Source organism: Rhyacophila brunnea, unplaced genomic scaffold, assembly GCF_057557595.1.
Source record: "Rhyacophila brunnea isolate RB1 unplaced genomic scaffold, BYU_Rbru_1.0 scaffold_9, whole genome shotgun sequence".
Taxonomy (NCBI): Eukaryota; Metazoa; Arthropoda; class Insecta; order Trichoptera; family Rhyacophilidae; genus Rhyacophila; species Rhyacophila brunnea.
Window position 1 is genome coordinate 37357567 of NW_028233361.1, and position 20631 is coordinate 37378197.

At 34.2% G+C, this 20631-nt stretch overlaps 2 protein-coding genes across 2 annotated transcripts in view; one reads left to right on the forward strand and one right to left on the reverse strand.

Annotated features, from left to right (window-relative positions):
* Positions 1 to 338: 338 nt before the first annotated feature.
* On the reverse strand, positions 339 to 12510 carry LOC147063587 (dynein regulatory complex subunit 3-like). Its single transcript, XM_085959612.1, has 8 exons — positions 12075 to 12510; positions 10170 to 10342; positions 9597 to 9806; positions 8895 to 9035; positions 8524 to 8728; positions 3154 to 3339; positions 1907 to 2046; positions 339 to 646 (listed from the first exon to the last, which is right to left on the reverse strand). Exons 1-8 carry the CDS (start codon positions 12468 to 12470, stop codon positions 487 to 489), a joined length of 1611 nt encoding a protein of 536 aa, XP_085815738.1. The 5' UTR covers positions 12471 to 12510; the 3' UTR covers positions 339 to 486.
* A 766-nt stretch (positions 12511 to 13276) lies between these two features.
* LOC147063588 (TOM1-like protein 2) overlaps positions 13277 to 20631 on the forward strand; it is a 44787-nt gene continuing 37432 nt past the window's right edge. Inside the window, exons 1-2 of the mRNA XM_085959611.1 lie at positions 13277 to 13416; positions 18436 to 18683. Of these exons, the coding sequence (XP_085815737.1) occupies positions 13350 to 13416; positions 18436 to 18683 (315 nt within the window). The 5' untranslated portion in view covers positions 13277 to 13349. The remainder of the gene's footprint in view (positions 13417 to 18435; positions 18684 to 20631) is intronic.

Sequence of the window (20631 nt, forward strand, 5' to 3'; positions counted from 1 at the left end):
GGGTTATGTCGCGTTATGGAATTTATAGATCAATACATATTGTGTAAAATTATACAAAGAACACGTGCGGATTTTTTTCTCGATTTTAACCAAATTTGGACTTATCACTTTTTGGAATTAGACGCTTCATATAAAGGTTCCACCGTATTTGAGTTGTTTTTATATTATGTATGTTCTATAAAGATTATAACATTATTTTCGTTTGTCTAACATTACATTGTTATCAGTCTTATCAGATTATTCATTAATAACTTTCAGATCTAGTGGAAGTTTATTTACCGCTTCACTCCTAAACCATATTATCATCCAGTAATGAAAAAATAATAAATGTTTGTTTTGGCCCCAATTGGTTTTTAATCACACGTTAACAATATTTATCTAGTTTATTCATTAGAAATAATTGATAGAAATTATGGTAAACATAACACATTGCCAATATGTACCTAATGAATTAGACCAACCGTTTGCTGAAGTGCAAGTTTAAGTTTATGAGAGGTTTGAATCCTTGTTGAAAAGTAGCGCAGACATATCAGGTGTGCTCTTTTCTGTCGTTAAATCAGTAATGAGTCGTTCCCATTCATCATTCTGATTGTCCAGGAAATAACCTATCTCCAACACTCGGCTCCTATCGCGATCAACCTCATCCCTACAAAATAAAGAAAACCTGACAAAGTAAGAAGTGTATTGATGAAGAATAATGCATATTATTTTGTTTTTTCTTCAATAGAGCAATAATTGTTTCTTCTCCCGAGATGTAGAACCAATCTGCCATTAGTATTGGAATGCTAGTTAGCGGTCTTCCACTACTGACTGCCTTCATAAGGAAAAAGGCATGATTTTCGACAAAAATAAGAAATTGAGTTAGTGTACAGATAATGCTCTATGTGAAATTCTGAACCATTTGACATAAAGTCAAAAGCGGTATAAAATTTATTTCAATATAATAATAGACATATTGTTTTTCGTTTTTTTTCACAAAAGCGGTAGTTATTCTAAACAAAAAGACATTATAACGAGTTTCATAAGCAAAAACACAGCATCGATTAAAAATATACATATATATAAATAACAAATGATTCATACAAATTATTTAAAAATTTATTAAGAAAAGTTGTAAAAATGTTAATGTCTCATTGTCTCAAAATGTGACTTTGGCGAAAAGCTGCCTTTTTGCTTATGGGGACAGTCAACACCAATATCAGGTAATTACGAAATTTCTCAACGACAATTTATAGGTGTTATCTCAAATTCTGTTAATATTGGTAACCAACCTGAAGGGAAAACAATAATTTGGAAAGGTTCATTGCCATCAGAAACATCGAGGGTCGACACTTAAGGGAGAGGTGGCCTACACCAGTGCTCCGCAACCTTTTCTCGCCCACTGCATACCAAAGATCTTCCCAGAATTCCGCGGCACACCACACGTAAAACAATTTATATACGAAAACATGGACCCCACATCCTGAAGGGGGACCCCAGGCCAGGATCTTTGGCGGGCCCCCCTACCTATCACTAAGGTTAAAGACAGTGTGATATTCTAAAATAGCGTTTTTCAAATGGTATTCGAGGTAAAATTAATGGTATTGATTGTATGTTTAGTGATTTTTTGTTTATTATTTATTAATACATCCACTTGAATTATGGTTAGTTTTCGGGTTAAGAATAATTATTTGTCGAGTATTGACATAATAATAATAAAGTGTATAAAATATTAATACCAGAATAGTAAAATAGAGCAGGCGACTTTATTTAATATTAGAGCAAATTTGTAATTTGCGTTTATCTCACTTATCTGGTTGACCTGCCACACTGGAGAAACATAACTAGAACATTTCAAAGAACTCATGATCCTCAACAGTGAGGGACATGCAAATGAATAAATCAGATACTGTCGCTTGAAACCCACCTGTTGACTGCATCGACCAGATCATTCTGCCAGGTGTTGATTCGAGACATGGTGTAGTCCTCTCTCTTGTCGATGAAGCGGACATGCAAGTCGGCCGACTGCGCCACTACGTCCATCAGGAGGTCCCTGTCCGCCATGAACTAAAACAACACCATACTCAACGGCTTCAGTGACATTTAACTATAAATTATGTACCATTGCTACTATTACAAACAGCTTTGTCAACTCTCGTCGACAAATCCGTGCATAAAATGGACAAAGTTTCGATATTTTTATATAAATCAAATTAGCTCGAAATAGAAAACAAGTGTTGTAAGCAAAATGAAAATGAATGACTTCCTTATGCTTTGAAACATAATATGGCCGATGCAGATATCGCTTTCGCTGTCAGTTAATCAGAAAAGAATGAGGATGTGAAGATTTAGGAAAGTGAAGAAGAAGAAATTATTAATCGCATCAGTTACAACATCTTGTAATAATATATCAAACCATCGTAATATAAATAAATGCAGAATGCTTCAATTTCTCAAATATTATTCAATTACAAACTCCAACTCAATATATTTTACTAACTACTGTAATATTATTTGATTCTATGAAGTACAGTCCTGCCCTAACCTAAGCATAGCCTACAGTTTTACCCACGATGGCCGAGCGGTGCGTCGGCCTATAATGTCGTGGGTCCCAGGTTCAAACCCTGGGTCACATAATTTTTTTCAATTTGTGTTTGGAGTCAGAGTATAGACCTCATAGATTGAGCAAGTGGCTAAGAAGTACTTCTTGTAAAAACAAAAATCTGTTAATACAAACCCCTATCTTGTAGAGGCCCTGTCAGGATCGGAGATGGTCAAAAGAAAAGAATATTATTTATCAATAAAATGAAAGGTATTATGTGTGTTTTGATAAAAGAACAATTTAAATTACGAGGTGCTATAACAACGTACATCTGACGTATCGTACGAATTTAGCTTTATTCTCATCAAACAACGACGTTTATAATATTACCCTTTTATGGTACAAATATATTTTATATGATCATCAAACGTTCATTATTCTAGGATGAGAAAAGGTAGGGCATAATAATGACATATATCTTGACATAAAAGCCTACAGATTGATCAAAGGATTCCAAAGATACCTCAAATTCTTAATTTTCATCCTTTGATATCTTAAAATGTAGACATAAAATTCTGCATCCATTCGAGACGTTTTGGCCTGCGCCCAGTTATGTAGTCCAACAATTATACCTTTCCGACGAGGGAATCCTCAGTGTAAGGCGGATTCTTGGCCCCCATCATCTGCGTAAGTACCTCCCCTTGCCGTATGGTCCATGCGCCTTCTCTCTCTCGCCACGAGGTGAACGCGGCCCTCGTCGCTTCGACCATCTTGACCGCCAAGTCTTTCACGTTTTCTGCAAACTGAACTCGCGTTTCCTGCAAGAATACCAATCATTTTTACTAGGGAGAACAATCTCTATGTATCAAACTATCCCGTTGTCAAACGGACTATTTCTCAGTTTCATTTATTTATTAGATTTTATATACTACTTTAACTTTGCTTTAGCATGCCCTATCTATAATATAGTAGAAAGATGTTGATTAAAATTTTGTTCTATAGTGTGTAAAAATATGAAATTAAAACTAAAAAAAGATTTACTAAGACTATCAAGGTATCCATGGAAATAAGCCGAACCGAATGGTTTATGACGGTCTCACCTTACGCCGAAACCGTTTATTGCCGTAATAAAACTTGTCGAGTGTTCACCCACTTATCTGCGGATTTGTATATACGGGTGCCGCCGTGTTCCATTATGCTCCATTCAAATAACGGTGTTTGTACATGCGCGTCTATTTGAAACAAGTATTCCTTATATTAAAACAGAAAAATATTTTTTCTCTATGGTCAGTTTTTGATGCTATGGGCACTTAACTGTCAAATAAATGACAATTTTTCACATTTTGCCGCTAGATATCCCTAGTGGTCCATATATTTTGAACTCGCTATTACATTTACTTTCGTATTATTTCTTTTATTTTTCGATTAATACTACATCATGGCCGGATAATCCGAATGCCGAATAAACGTTATTGAATAAATAATCATTACAATATAAACAAATGAAAGTAAATGGTTATCGTGATAGTATACCTACCTACCATATAATTATTATGCATAAATCGATTCCAGCATAATCATGTGAATTGAGTTGTTCAAAATATTATATTACTTGTATTTATTTGATTTCATGAATCTCCGTCTGATGTGTATTTACTAACGAGACTCTTAAATTTGAAAGCGTTGCCGCTTTTACGAAATTTGCGGCATTGTAGATTAGCTTTATCTACGAAAGCAAAGTTTAGTACCTATAAATAAAGCATTCATGATTGAATAAAATGAAGCACCAATTATAGAATCAATTGTAAAATAGATAGTACCATTAGACAATAATCAAAATAATACACTGAATCATAATGAAATACGGAAGAAAACAAGTACCTATGACAATTATCAACAAACGCGGGCTGTCAGTTGCGATCTGTCAAAAATGGACTCTGCCGAATTTAGCAATTGGTTCGCTAAACTTATGGTAGAGGGGCATTAGGTGTTCGGGTTCGGCGAGATGCTTATGTACTAAATTTGGATGAACGCAATTATACGGGCGTATTATATATCTGGCGTAAAATCGCATTCGAAAATTTTGGATGAACACCCTATATGTAGGTAACAGTGGCGAAGGGTGACTTTTGGAAACAGGTAGGCTGTGGAGAAAGCATACTTGTTAGATGTATTTATGGGAAATAAGAAGATAATCCGACATAACTACTGATGAATAGGTAGGTACCTACACAAAAACCGATGAAATTTCAAAAGCTCACTGATGGTATAAAATTAAGCAATTAATTTGAAATATGTATTTTCCTAAATATAAACGCAAGATACGCTCAAAATATATTGAAAATATCCGTTGTTGTGAATCTGTTACATAACAATTTATAATTTAACCCGTAAACTAGACATTTTAAAATACTTCTATATTTAAAACACAGACTTAGATACGACATCAGATTTCAACTGACATACCTGGCTGAATAAATTGTCTTAGTCTATGAATAAACTAACTGACAAATAAAAATCACGAGATAAATTATTTATTATTTTTAACAACAATCAATATTTATATATTGTGATTGAATCCCATAGAAATTATTTTTTTAAATTATCTTATAAATTATTTTGAATAAATGTGCACTTACGTAAAATGTAAGCGCTCCTTAAATAGCTTACCAATTTATATGGGCCGCCGCAGACGTCTTGAAATTATGAGAAACAAACTTCATGTAAAAAAAGTTTTCGATTCACGCGAACAGAATCCATACAATATGTGAAACGAAACGAGATGTCGCTTATTTTTTTAAACCTTCGAGACATGCCATAAATGGTGCTTATTGAAATAGTGGAAAAATCGTAAAACTATTATGATGTGATTATATTATTTAATATGTCAATATAATATTAAAAAATATTTTTCTTAAGAAGGTAGGCTTTAAATAATCGCCTAGTATGGAGTCTTCGGTGGCCGCGCGGCATAAGCGTTGGACTATCACGCCGTGGGTCTCAGGTTCGAATCCTGGGTCTGGCAAGTACACATATTGTTTTTCAATTTGTGTGTGAGTCAGGGTATGGACCTAATAGGTTGAGCAAGTGGCTGACATCCATTTCTCGTAAAAAACAAAATCTGTTAATACAAACCTCTACTCTGTGGAGGCCCATATGATCCTATTAGGATCGGACATGGTCGGGATGGAGTCTTCGCCACTGGTAGGTAATATGCTATTTCATTTTCTAAATTCATTATTGTAGCTAACATACATTTATGTTTTAAGATTTATTTGCCTGGGATGCACTGAGATGAAAATGCTCAGCATTATTATCACAAGCGTATATAAAAATGTTTTAATAGAATGCAAAATCACTCTTAAATAATATACATCTATGGGTCGCATCCCAAAATTGGCATATTTTATTATTAAATATATTTGGGATATTTATCTTACATAATTTTATCTTTTTTCCAACAATATAAATAAATAAAAATGGTCCGCAGAAATTTTCTGGTAGCCACGACTTTTTCGCGTTCAAATGCCTATGCTAAAAATTCCAATAAAATCTTCAAAACCCATGCACCTACAAGTCGTCGCTATAGGATTTGTTTCCCGAATATCCATTTTGTCGAAATCGACATTTTAATGCAGTTCAATTTCTTTTATCGAACTCTACCGAAATCATTTATAAAAACAATATATTTTTATCTAGGAACAGAGATATTTTTTTGAAAAACCCGAATACGCCATGTTAAGTTACAATTACTCCGTGTTGTTCTCCCGAATGTCCAACTATTCGTACCTGAATATCCAAGTTAATTTCGGTCGAAATAAATCTCTGGCTGAGTTTTTATTTCCCGAATATGACTTTTAGCCAATCAAACCGCGCTGACGCCGTGCATCTCGCTCCCACATTCACGCTGTCTAGCTCTAAAACAATCACGCCCACTTTCATATTTTTCGGCCGTCCGGAGTGCTCTTTCAAATTTCGTCTTATTGATATTGTTTTTAAAGTTACTATTGTTTTAATAGTGAATTCATCAAATTTGAAGAGATCATTCATAGCTGATACATCACCAGTTCGCCCTGAACTTACAGTAGAGTTATGGAAGTGAGTATTTTAACCTAAATCACTGCATTTTGTTTTGATAAATGACACAAAATCCCAACGGTTACATGAATTCTACAGTATGACCCGGCAACTACTATGACGTAAAAAATAATTATTATTTCAAATTATTTTTAATCAAACATTGTTTGTCTTTATTTTACTTTTAATCTAGGTATTTCTATGAAAATAAAGGCGATGCTATTATTTATTTTTGAATGCGCTGATAGTTAATTTAATTTAATATGTATGTTAGTAATTATTTATTTGGTGAATATTATATACTTAGGATATTGGTATCTACCTAATATTAGCAGCCAATGGTAATTAATTTATAGATGCTATTATTTTGTGTTGTCATTCCAATAGTAAATATATAATATTTATTTGGTGGTTTGTAATAAGTTTAATTGTTAATTATAGAAATATATAGATATAATAATATACAGATATATTATATACATAGTTTTTTTTTTTTTTTGGAAAAAGTATTAATATAAAATTGTTAGCAAGTACGAGTAAGTACCATCATAAAATATTGGAGAAATCCGTGACGTCGGTTAGTAATTGAAGTAGTAGATACCTACTTTTATTTAATAAACAAAAACCGATCGCCGATAGTCGCTTGATTTTGAAGAATACTGATGAGCAGGTATTAAAAGGCCAATAGTTAAAGTTTGTCGTCATAAGTATGTCACCTCGTAGCATAGTGGATAATTCGTGGACTGGATCGTAAGCCCAGGAGATGCAGGGACGATTCCTGCCGGGTGTCTTACTTTTTTCAAAAAGATTTTTTCTATTGGTTATAATATATTTTCTCAGAAGTGATTTTCAAAATTATGTATGTTCAATAATTAGAATGGTACATTCTTAAATCTTGTGAATTATTCGTTGAATAATAAAAAAAGATTATTAAAAACTATTTTATTACTTATTACGAAAAAAACCGAAAAAAGCGAATGCCGCATGTTATTATTATCTATGAACTTGGGTTATTACGATCATTAGGTATTTAAATAGTAAAAGTAATCATTAACAATTATCGTGTAAATAAATATAACATTTGAGGTGCGTACTTTTTGACCACTCAGTAATCCGTGGGCCGTGCAGCAATACGCTACGGACTTAAGTCCCGAACGTCCTTGTTTTGTCCCGAATATCCATTATTCTGAGAGAACGCTAAAAATTTCCCGAATATCCACAACGAGTACTTGTAAATAAAACGCATTTTCTGTGCATTTACTGATTTATACCAGTATATTATTCTTGGAATCTATTCTTAGATAATGTTGCAATCATACAGTGTAGAAAGAATGATTGATACATCTACTGATATTTCAATATACGACAATGAAATTTGTTTTTCGTCTCCTGAAAAATTGACATTTGGTCTATTCGGGAAACAAATCCTAAAGCGACGAAGTGTGAAATCAACTGCGATCAGACGTCATTATACGTTAATATATAAACAATAATTTTTTATTTCCATGTTAACAGTCCGCAAAACGTTTCTCCTATTTTCAGTGGTCCGCAGGTGTAAAAAGGTTAAGAAAAAAGTATAGAGTATAGACTAATGATGCTTGATGGAATTTGAATTTAAATTATAATTGATTCAGGTTTTGTTCTATGTATTCCATTTAAGTATTTTTTTGCGAACCGGGTTTCACCTTTCGCCATCTTCAAGCACTATACGCATTCAGAAATGGCAAATACACACTGACACAGAATACAATAACAAATTAATACCAAAATTACCAAATAAAGAAGCAAATATGGAAATACTGTGGTACAATAATAGATACCCACTGTTAGGCCTATTAAAATGTCATTACTCCAATGGAACTAGCTAAAGTAATTACGTATCTAATGAGAATAGCTTATATCTGAATGACTCTAGCATCACTCACTTCACACTGTTCAAAAAGTGCCATCTCTTCAGTCATGAGCACGTTCCACAAATTTTTGTTCAGCGTGGCAAATTTTTCATTGTGCTCAGCCACAAACTCCTCCATGTCGGCGAAAACGCCACCGTCTGATGCGGACGTCGGCAACTCCAATGAGGAAAGAGACACGATAAGCTGCTGCTTTTCTTTCATGTATTCATTTACTATCCTAAAAGAAAACATTTCTCAATGGGACTTTGATTTTTCAAATTTACCAATCACACCTAATTTACCAATTATCACCGTAAGAAAAAAATCTCCCAACTTTAGTCTGGGTATATCATATTTCTGATATAATTTAGAATTATTAAGAGAGAATAAAATGAATTACATACTCTATGCATTTGTGCAGACTGATCTGTCTAGCATTGTCGATCACTTCATTAAACATCTTGACTTCATTTTCCCTCACTGAATATTGAGTCAATCCAAATTCAACCAAATCCTGCATTGTCTGAACGTAGAATACCTTGTATCTTATTTATATTGTTAAGAAAATATATTTTATATTATTTATAAAATATAATGGTCAAACAGCGAGAAGCTTCATTACAAAGTATAAAGACCACATAGTACATTCAAGGAAAACAAGTACGGCAGACGGGGCCGGCTGCATCTTTGGGGTTAATATAGAGAGTCCCCATCTACTTTTTAGCCCTAGAAAACATCATTATTGTATTAATATAATAGATATAATATCCCCATGTCCGGTCCTAAGAAGATCACAGGGGTTAGAAGGGCCTCCACAGAGCGGAAGTTTGTATTATCAGATTTTTGTTTTTACGAGAAATGGATGTTAGCCACTTGCTCAAACTATAAGTCCATACTCTGACTATAAACACACATTGAAAAACAATATGTGTATTTGCCAGACCCAGGATTCGTACCTGCGACCCACGACATTATAAGCCGACGTGTAAGCCGCTCGACCATCATCGGCGTATCTAATAATCAACCAATTTCTGTAGGCAATCATTGATTTGATCCATACAGTCCTCCGCCTATGACCAAAACCTAACTAGTCAATCAAAGGATACTCCTCGCATAGGACATTAATTTCTTTGCCAGCTTCGAGCAAAGCGTTTCCATCAGCGTCCTGCTGAAACATCTCCTCAAAGAGCTCTGGTCCGCTGAGAGACTCCACAAAAGACAGAGTATAGAACTTCAATTGTGCATTGTGTACTCGCTTCTTCATTTTGGCTGCCTCCAGTATTTCATCAGCCTCCTCTAACTGCCTCATCAGCGATCTATCGAGTATTTGAACATATATTTATTATTTACAAGTGTGCTATACCTACCAATTTAGTATTTGGAAAATAGTTTTCACGAATTAAGGTATATTTACAATCGAATAGAAAGGAAATATGTGAATTACAATAATGAAGGTATATTTAAACAAAACCTTCTATATATTCATTCATTTTATAAGAGTGGCAGGTTTTAACTCTTATGGGGCCCCCTTTAAAAAATTTTCACGAATCGGTTGCATCATGTTGCGTTAGAGAAACACGCCTCTGAGAAGGTCTTTGATGGCAGCTTGTGGAAGCACCCTACATAGTATTAATTATAATTACACTATATAATAACACTGTAGGGTTCTTTAGACTTACTTGTATTCAGCAAAACATTTTTTTTTCTCCTCTTTGCTGACCATGACATAATCAATGTAGGTAACCGTTGGCAGCGTAGCTTTCAGGAAGATCATGCATTTTGGATCCTCGCAACATGGGTTGTCTTTGAAGCTCAACGATCGAAGTTCTTTAAACTGACGCAAGTATATCACCTAAAATGAATACATCGATTAAATATTCTGGGAATTGTCATAATCCATTTTTTTTTACATTTTATAGTGAACGACATTCACAACATAATACGAGTAAACACATGAAATGAAATTACACATAATGAGCTAGAGACCCTATTTTTTTAAGAACTTATAAAACAACGTTTACGTAAACTCATCTTCACGCAAGTAATATATACCAATATTTAAAGCGATTTCATTGAACACAGTTATTGCCCGCCCAATTGACATTACCAATGATAGGTTAGTTCTCCACCTTACAAGTAGAAACAATTGATGCTGCCATGGGCCGCCACAGCTTAGACTAAAAGTGAATGTACCTATATTATGATATTTAGCGGAGCATATGAGTCCCTGCTGAGTGGCGGTTCTATTAACATTTTTATTAACGTTTAAAGAAATACTAAACTTATTAGTTATTCACCCAACACATTGGGTTCTTGCGCTAGATCAAACATACATTGAAAAACAATATGCATTTTTTTGACCAGCCGTTGGTTTTCACCTGCGACCCAGACTTCATATAGTATTTATAAATACAGCCGGTCTACGCACTAGGCCAACGGGAGTGCTAGTCTTAATAGAACCCAAATTCTAGCTGGTTAAAGGTTTTATATCTTGGCAAAATATATTTGGAATAATGGCTAATAACCGATGCTCACAACGAGTTCGCTAAGGAAAACCTCTATTAAAGAAAAGTAAATTAGAAACCTATAGTAAAGAAAACCTATATTAATTTTTCTGCTAATTTTTGGCCGACATACCATCACTGCCGTAACTAAAAATTCCCCTATCCCGGCTCTTTAACATACATTCTTTATACCCCCACTACTGTTATTTCACAATATATACAGTCAGTGGCGGCTCTACCTTAAGGGTTCGTAGGGACCATCCCCACATCGTTATCATGTCAAAAATACACATCCGATATATACCGTCCGATACCTACTTAATTATATGATTAAATGAACTTTTTAATTTATTTTATCCATCTAAATCAATTTTATAGATATATCTATAATTATTATACAAATAAATAAAGCAATGTTTATAAAATATATAATAACATAATAATGATTACGCGGTATTATAATAATTAATTAAATTAAATACGCCCTATTTCACGGTGACACTTATGTACAAATTAAAAAAGCTATGGCATTTATTTTTCACTGACCGACGTGGGGTCACTCTGTCCGATCCCGTCGCCACGGTACAAATCTCATTCTACAAAGGATGTGAATGCATTAGCATTAGCATACACATACAGAGGAGTGAATCAAATAACCCCATAAGTGAGTAAAAACTCTCTTTGTATGTCATTGTTCAAAACTGTTAATGGAAAGTCTATAATTATTGTTATTATTAATCAGGTAAGTTATTATAAGCACGCTTTTTAGAGATGATTAAGAACGACTCAGAAATCATATTATTTATTCTGAAAAAATACTCATTTTCCCAATAACAAAATCATATAATTATTAGTAGCTTGATACATAATGTATAATATGAGAAAGTAGGTAGGTATGTATATTTAATAATTAATGGCTAAACCCCACCACCTAGAAAGTCATCAAGCCGTCACTGTATACAGTGCTCTGACATGTGGGTCGTAATATAGAAGTTGCGCTATACTTCATCTATTATGTATATTATTAGATCACTTTGTTTAAGTTTATAACATAGTTTGGATTATTTTTTAGATACCTACCTCTTTATAGTCTGTTATATGATTTCCTGCAACACTTAGTATTAAAAGTTTTTCTAGGTTTTCCATACTCTCTATCTTTTCAATTTTGTTATGATTCAACATCAGTACTTCGATATTCAACAGACTGTTGAGATTTTCTATTTTGCTAATGTTGTTAAACGATAGATCGAGTTCGTTAAGATTCACCAGGGTTTCAAGATTTTCGATGCAATCTATATGATTGTGCGTGAGAGTCAATTTTGTCAATGATTTTAACATCCACAGATGATCGATTCTTATAATGTTCAAAAATTCTAGCCGAAGAATTTTTACATCTTCAAGGTGAACTCCTTCTTCTGCAAACAAGCGACCCGCTTCCCCTTTCGGTCCTTGTTCGAGAACACATTTGATTAACATATTGTTATCAATAATCCCCGGCTCTGTGTTCGGATGTATGATAGCACTAGTCATGATAACAAATTGCAATTATAAATATCTCGTTTCACATGAGTAGCAAGTAATTGTGAAGCAAAATATTATTTTGTTGATACTGTTAAAATAAACATTTTATATCCATGACAACCAAAAAAGTGTTGGTTCAAATTTGCCGCATTAGCGTGTTCGATTATGAAATTTGTAAAAACTTAATAAATCAAAAATTAGCCCATATATTTAAATTTTATTTGCTAAATTAAAAGAAATTAATGAACTTCATCTTTTATTTGCTGTTTTTTTGTTAAATAAATATTATATTTTGTGCAATGTCTTTGATACAACGGCATTGCACGGAGTATAATCTCTTTGCTTTGATATTTTAAAATTTATCAATTTACCACCTACAGACCTACAAACTTATCTCGAGAATGAAATTGGGGAGCCACTGACGAAAACCACCCAATCACGACTCGTAAATGGCAAAACACACATTCAAATGACGTTTTTCAATATGGCGTCCTATGGTAGTTAGTAGTTCTATTTTTGGCCATTCTCTAGATAAGTTTGTAGATCTGTAATATAATTTTACCTAGTTAGTATTATGTTACGTATAAATGCTTTTTAAATCAATTGAAATAACCTTTAATATTGCCATATTGAAAATGATAAGGGTCTCTAGGTGGTTAATTAAATAAATTTTCAAATGTAATTTTCAAAAAGTATTGTTACGAGTATTGAGAGTTTTGCGAACATGGTTAAATTAGTGCAAATGCGAACGCTCTTTATTTATTGTGTATTTGACAACTCGAACGAGACTTTGGAAAGTGACAGACGATATTTTGCAAAATAAAAACACCGAAAATGTCTTTCTTCAATGTGGGAGCTCTGAGTGGAAATCCATTTTCCACAGTTGTGGGTCAAAAGATCGGTAAGTTTGCGCCTCCGTTCATTTCATTTGTTTTATCGATTACATTAGCCATTAGCTGCTAACTGCGGCGTAATCCCGTGACTCAGGTTTTATGTTACGTCTCGACGCGTTCTACTTCTTCGAAGATTTCTCTTATACACAGATCTAATCATATCGAATTCAATTAGCTTTCACTCGAACCTTTCCGAAAATGTTCTATTAATCGTATTAGACAGTCAATATTGAAACAGATGCAATACTTCCTTTTGTTATACCTACTTCAAATCAATGTCTATTCTTTGTTCAAAACGATGTTGACATACCAGTAATGAAGTAAGCAAATTTTATTGGGGCTATTGACTTCAATTCATGCATTAAATTTGATTATTTGCTTTAAGTCTCAATAGAGAACTATCATTCACTTCAATCAATGACATTAATATGGACGAAGCATCTGGAAAATAAAATGACACTCACTTTGTGTCGGGTCTGCCGGATGGCGAAATTCATATTTTAATATCGGCATCCTACGCTCAAATAAACATTCTGCTTGCAAGCGGTCTGGCGATACCGCTGGGTCTGCCCATACAAAATTTCTGACTGTCAGGTTTCGACTCCGCCGTTATTATTGTGTTACAAAATGCCAATGTGCCTAGTTAAAAATTGTAAAAAAAATCTACTAGACACTCCAAGAAAGATGGGATATCACTTTTCATGTGTTAGTATTATTTATTATTGATATAATTCCATTTTAAGATATTGATGAATGTTTATTCAATGCAATTAAATGACAGAAACCATTGGACAGACGCCTGTGATGCGCTGGGCTCACTTGCGTCTAATCTCCGAGAAGTCGTAAGTAACCGATAATCTGTTTCTAACGCAATGACACTATACGCCATTACAATAAAGGTTATATTACTATAAATTCTCGAAGCTTGTATCGCATAATGGAAATGGATACGTCTATGGTCACGTGACGTCTACCTATACATCTGTGAATGACTTTCATGTACAATTTCTCGTGCGCGCCGATATGAAGTGAGCTGTCCATTTAATATGTCATTGACTTCAATGAACCTAATCAATGCCTATTTAAAGTTCATGCATTCTTCAAGAAATCATGGTAAAATAATCCACCATTTCTGCTCCACGGCCGGGCATATTAAGTAGCATAGTGCAATATTCAGATATATTATATTATTAGCTTTTTCACCAAACACTCACAGAAAACACAGAAGACTACGTACTTCCATACACTGGATATGCATAATGAAATGGCAGACATGGAATCTACACCCTCGATAAGACATGCAATGCGCCAACACTTTCATCGAATAATTTTGTTCCAAATATTTTTTTTTAAGTAACTTTTTAACAACAATTTTCGAGAATCTGGCTGATGCAATTAACGATAAACCGTTGTAACCGATTCGAAAATCAACTACCACCACCAACCTTTCAGTTGACTGCCGATCATGCTACCAATTGCACCGCTCAGGCAATAGCAAATGTGAATATTTTTAAAAACATTTAGTACACGATTGGCAAGATGGATGAAGTGGATTGCATTTATTTTGGGTCAGTTTTAGCCAACCTCATCGCTCGATTCTCATGCAAATCTCAACAATAGCAAAACAGAAATCGTCAGATTGAGACTTTTATTAAAAACAAAGGCAAGCCATAATTTAAACTTTAAACATATCGACCCCTATGTATAAGTCCGTAACTGCAAAATCGTACTTTTCAGTAAGTAGTACGATTTTAATAAATTTGAATGACACCACAATGCTAGTTTTTAATGCTGGAATCGTAATTTTTTAGTTGATTGATATATTGAGTAAATTCCGATTATTGTTGTATTTATTATCTTTAAAATTATTTAATAAAGGGCAATCAGGTCAAAATATCCAAAAATGCAGTTAAGCCGCATTGACACGATCCAAGTTGACTTGGACCGAGCGCACTCGTATGAGACATCTTCATACTAGTTATTCCTATCCAAGCTAGCTTGGATGAGTAGGACATGGTCCAAGTAGCTTGGATGGGAGTAATTTGTATGAAGATGTCCCGTACTAGTGCGCTTGGATGGTGCTCGGTCCAAGTGTACTTGGTTCGTGTCAACGCGACTTTACGGCCTTTTACGCCTACTAAGGTGTCGATGATATTACCCAATGGTGAAGGGTGGAGGGTAGGCTATTAAGATCCTCCATAAATAGTGCAAATAAAAATTTTGTTTGTCATACGTATTTGTTTTAATTGAAACCGTGTGAGATACCCGGGGTTCCTGCGGCTAGCTCAGGTGTCCATCGAACCCCGGATTCACAAAAAAAAAGTAGTATATATTTGAGGGTGGAATTAAATAAAACCACGTCTGTCTCGTGTAACTTGGTATTCCTTATATTTTACACTTTCTTTACATGTTTAGGTTTTGCAATTAGTTACGCAGGTCCGTATATGTCGGAAAGGGGACGCTTACTCCTTCTTTATTCTTTTTATTTTCTTTTTATTTATTTAAATTTCGCGTACCGACGCCGTCCAGCAAAAACGACTCTCGTGATTGGCCAAATTTTATCGCATGATCTTTGATTCGGCGAATCACGAGCCTGACCCTGGCGCCGGCGCGCGAGGATTTCACGCACAATGCGCGGCAAAATTTATTATATTTAAATACTTATATTTAGTCTTAAAATTATCGCTTTCATCCATCATCATTTATACTTTTTAAATTAAATTAAATTTATCTTAATTACACCTCCGCCCAATATGCGATTTTCACACACCGGACGAAGGCCTTTACATATGAATAAAAAATACTTACGTGGTTGAGCAAGGAATCAGATTAGATGTTTTATGAAGCCGTTTCTAGAGGTCAGGGTTACGTTTCGACTTAAGCTACTAAATGATTATTTTACACCGGGAGAAGCCCGCCTGTAACAGGGGTGTATCACGTGCCTAAACCAAACAATTTTAGTTTTGGTGTATTTTGGGCGAAACGACAAATTTGTGCACACTTTTTCATTCAACTTATTAATTGTTTTCGTTGGATTAAGAATACATATTACACATATTATTGTTTTTTCATTATTTAAAATTCATTAAGCTCTGCCTAACCAAACTATAATAGATAAAAAATATTCTATCTGTAAAATATCCAAAGTTATGTATGATTTTATTGCATAATTTTGAATATTTTATAGATAGATGAGTATTTTTGACTATTATCTATTATGGCTTGGTTTCGCAGGGTTTAATTGGATTTTAAAAACTAACCAACACCATTTGAAAATTGTAATCCTATATTAATGAGAACAAATACGTATGACTGACTAACTTTAGTGTACACTATTTATGGCGGATCTTGACAGCCTACCTCCACTCTTCGCCACTGATATTACCTACTGTGGCTATTTTGTCTTTTACGTATTCAAATATGTAACTGTTAAGTAACTTATGAGTATGCTTGTAAATGAAGCTGAAATGTTTTACACCTTACACAGTGATGATAAAAATTCAATGCACAGTTGCCGTAGACATGCTATTATTATATTATAGATAGGTATAATATGAGGCACCGAGGCCAAACGGCCTTTTATCCTCTTCATCTGTAGTACTCGCGTTTGTATAGCTATTAATAAAAAGCTCATGGCCCTTCGTTAAAAAAAATAATGGAAAAATAGGCGTTTTACAGTGGTTTCTCCTTCGAATTGACGGAGTCAGCACTGAAAAATATCTTATTTTATATCTATCCAGATGTAGAGGGAACTGTTAGAAAAAGGAGGAGGCTTCAAGATCATATTGCTCGTGGTCTTGAAAATTCGTTGGGGATGGCTGGATCGTAATTGTTATGATCTTTGATCGACTGGTTTGGGAAGTCTGCTGTTGTGGAGCTGTAAATTTTTTTGAAAGTTTCAATACGTAGTCGTATATGGTTTCTACGTTCAAGTCTCTATGAAGAGTAATGTTGCGAACAAACCATGGGGCATCTGTGATCATTCTCATAGATTTTTTTTGTATAGTCTGAAGCGTTTTAAAACGGTTTGTAGGTATCAGCATAGCCCCCAGACTGAGGCAGCATGTCATAATGTGATGGGTAATCACAGTATAGAGAAATTTGCTTCTAAGGGAGGCGTGCATACAGAAAAATGGTTTGGGTAGGGTCCATTAGAGGAGGTAGGGTTAAAAAAAGAAGCAGGTGCCACTGACTTCCACATTTACTCCGCCTGCTATTTATTGATGCTTCGATCGCCGACCCTCACACTTTTCAAGGTATATTCTCCATTCCTAAACACCTGCCTAAGGGTGTTTACCTATGAGTTGTCAAATCCACAAATGGTTATTAAATGCGTGGCTTATGGTCATGATTGTTAGGATCGTTAATGTTTGTTTGTGCCGTCCGCGTTATCTTGTCTTTCAAACATGCCGCATCAAAATATTAAAGCAAACATTGGATGCCATCTGATAGTTGCATCAGTTTATGAGTACCATCCATGGGTCTTCCAGTCACTACAGGCCTTGCGTGTCATTGAATGCTGAGACTTCATAAGGCTGTTCGATGTTCAATCAACCGGGTCGCAATTCTCAGTCATGAGGCCCTGATGAAGAATAAGAAGTAATATTCCACTTACTTATAATATAATAATATAAGCAAATCTGCTTATAATATATCACATTATGATTTGTATTTTTTTCGTTTCTGGGGGGGGTCCAGACCTGAATCTCCCCCTCCCCCCGCTTGTGCATGTCTGACGATGACGATATTAAAGGTGATAATAATGAAGAGTAAAACAAATGATTTCACTTATGTCATGTGTACCATCGCATATACAGAGTTAGGAAATGAGATTGAACGAGTATAATATCAATGGTAAAAATGCAAAATTTAGCGTGGCTCAAATATGTGGATCAAATCTCTCTCAAAGCTCAACGCTGTCCACTATTGTAGGCTATAATGGTTTCCATTACACACATTACAATTGCCGTACGTGGGTAAAAATGTTTCACTTCAAAATGAACATAATGGTATCCGTTTATTTACAGAGCAAGCGACAGACTCAACACTGGCATCAGAAAACTGGGCACTGAACATGGAAATATGCGACCTGATAAACGCGACCACAGACGGGCCACGCGACGCAATTAAAGCCATCAAGAAGAGGATGACGCAGAGCGCTGGAAAAAATTACGCCGTCGTCATGTACACGCTGACCGTTCTCGAAACGTGCGTGAAGAATTGCGGCAAACAATTCCATTTGCTTGTATGCAACAAGGAGTTTATACAAGAATTGGTGAGTATATAGTTTTGATTTGGTTCCTGCGTATTGTGCATATATGCTATATCGTCTCTGTTCTGGCAGAACACACTAACTGGAGAATACTAGTTTTGGGTAATTTGACTTTGAAGTTGTTAAAATATTTGAAATAATGGTCTATCATGTGAGTTTATTAAGTAATCGTAAAAAGGATGACTTTAAAATAAAGACTGTTTATTTATTAAGAAGGTTTCCAGACGGTAAAGTTTGAAATAAGGAACATTTTGGTACTAACTCAATATTTCATTTTTTCGAATTAGTGTCTTCTGCCAGAACAGTGACGATATATTCTATACACAAGCCTGCTTTTGGTCCGCTACGGCAGCTAAATAGGGTAGGAAAGTATCGAATTGTTAACACTTATTGTATCGATAGGATAGGATAGGAAGTATGGTGTCGGATAGGCAACACGATTTTGAAAATGATATAGGTACCTACTTATATCTCTAAAAACGTTGAAGCTAGAAAATTCTGTATCTCAAAACACGCTACTTTACAGGAGAGACAAAAAACTTTATGGTTTTATATACAAATATATGGTTATGGAGTTAAATCATCCATGATTTAACAATGTTACAATTTTTTTAGAGTTACAGCATTTGCAAGACGGGTAGATATTAACAACGGCCACTAGATGGCATTCAAAGTAAATTTTTGATTAAAACGGAGTTACACATTTTTCTAGTTTCAACGACGATATGCTCAATTGAAATTGAAGAGATTTTGGGAGTGGATAAATCGAATTTCCCATTAATAATTTCTGTTGCAGAACTAAGCCACGTCCGATAACGTTGGCAGGTGGCATATCCAACTTGTATATTTTTCCATTATAATAATATGATCTTAATTATAAATTTCATATAGTTTCCGTGCTTTCTTCTAGTTTCTGTATCATGATTTTATCATGGTTCAATGTGTTGTGTTTGAGAATATATTTTCCTACTTTGATTATAGATTGTTTTAGTATCTTTTTATGACATATTTTGCAATCATAAATAGTCTATGCTTTGTTGTCATGGCGAATATCATGATCAAACAAGTTTTGTTTATTCGGAAAACACTCGTTTATCAAGCATTAACATATCAAGAATAACATGTCACCGGCAAATGACGACATTTACTTTGGGGCTTTACACTTGTTTACAATAACCACTCTTACGTTTCATCAGCATTTCGATTCTAATAGGATATAAGTCTCCACAGGGTGGAGGTTGTATTAACAGATGTTTGTTTTTACGAGAAATAGATGTTAGTTACTTGATCAACTTATTAGGTCTATACTAATAAATATGTATTATTAATATGTATTTCAAAGCCATGAACGATTGTATCCATTCATTTGTTATTAATGTGTGTAAAATTTACAGTTATTACACCATTAATCTTAGTGATAATGGTGTAACAACCGAAATAGCTATCAACTAACAAACCAATCTGTAGAATTTAATATAGATTTATAATTCCTAATTATCATCATCATAAGCCGGCGTCTTTTGGATTAAGGTGTCTTCGTAACACAATTTTATAAGCGTTTCATGTAAAAACACTAGGTACCTTCGTTGTAATTAAGTAGAAAGCCTGTAGCGAATCCAGTGGTTACAGGTTCAAGTCCCATCGTATTTTTTCTGGTAGGTATATACTTAATAATATATCTATAATGTTTTCAAATTATTTATGTTTAATTAAATACATATTTTTTTTTAAATAATTGAGTGAATGATGAGCAAAAATAATAGAACTAATTGGAACCCACGGCACCCCTACATTTTTAAATTGTTCTGGTTCCAATATAATTAAGGGTTCCAGTTCCGTTGTAATATGATAAAAAATAAGTCTGATTGTCAGAGCATAAAGTCTACCAGGAATTTGGTAAACTGTAGTGTATCTATGCAAAAATAAATGGAAAATTAATGTATTATGTATT

Bases quoted from the DNA above. Each gene is read 5' to 3' on its own strand.
- LOC147063587 (XM_085959612.1), bottom strand. From the start codon at position 12,470: ATGTTAATCAAATGTGTTCTCGAACAAGGACCGAAAGGGGAAGCGGGT. The intron at 9,036-9,596 runs GTATCCTTTGAT...AATATAAATAAG, and splicing joins ATTAATGTCCTATGCGAGGA to ATACAAGGTATTCTACGTTC. The intron at 2,047-3,153 runs GTATAATTGTTG...GTGTTGTTTTAG, and splicing joins AGGATTCCCTCGTCGGAAAG to TTCATGGCGGACAGGGACCT.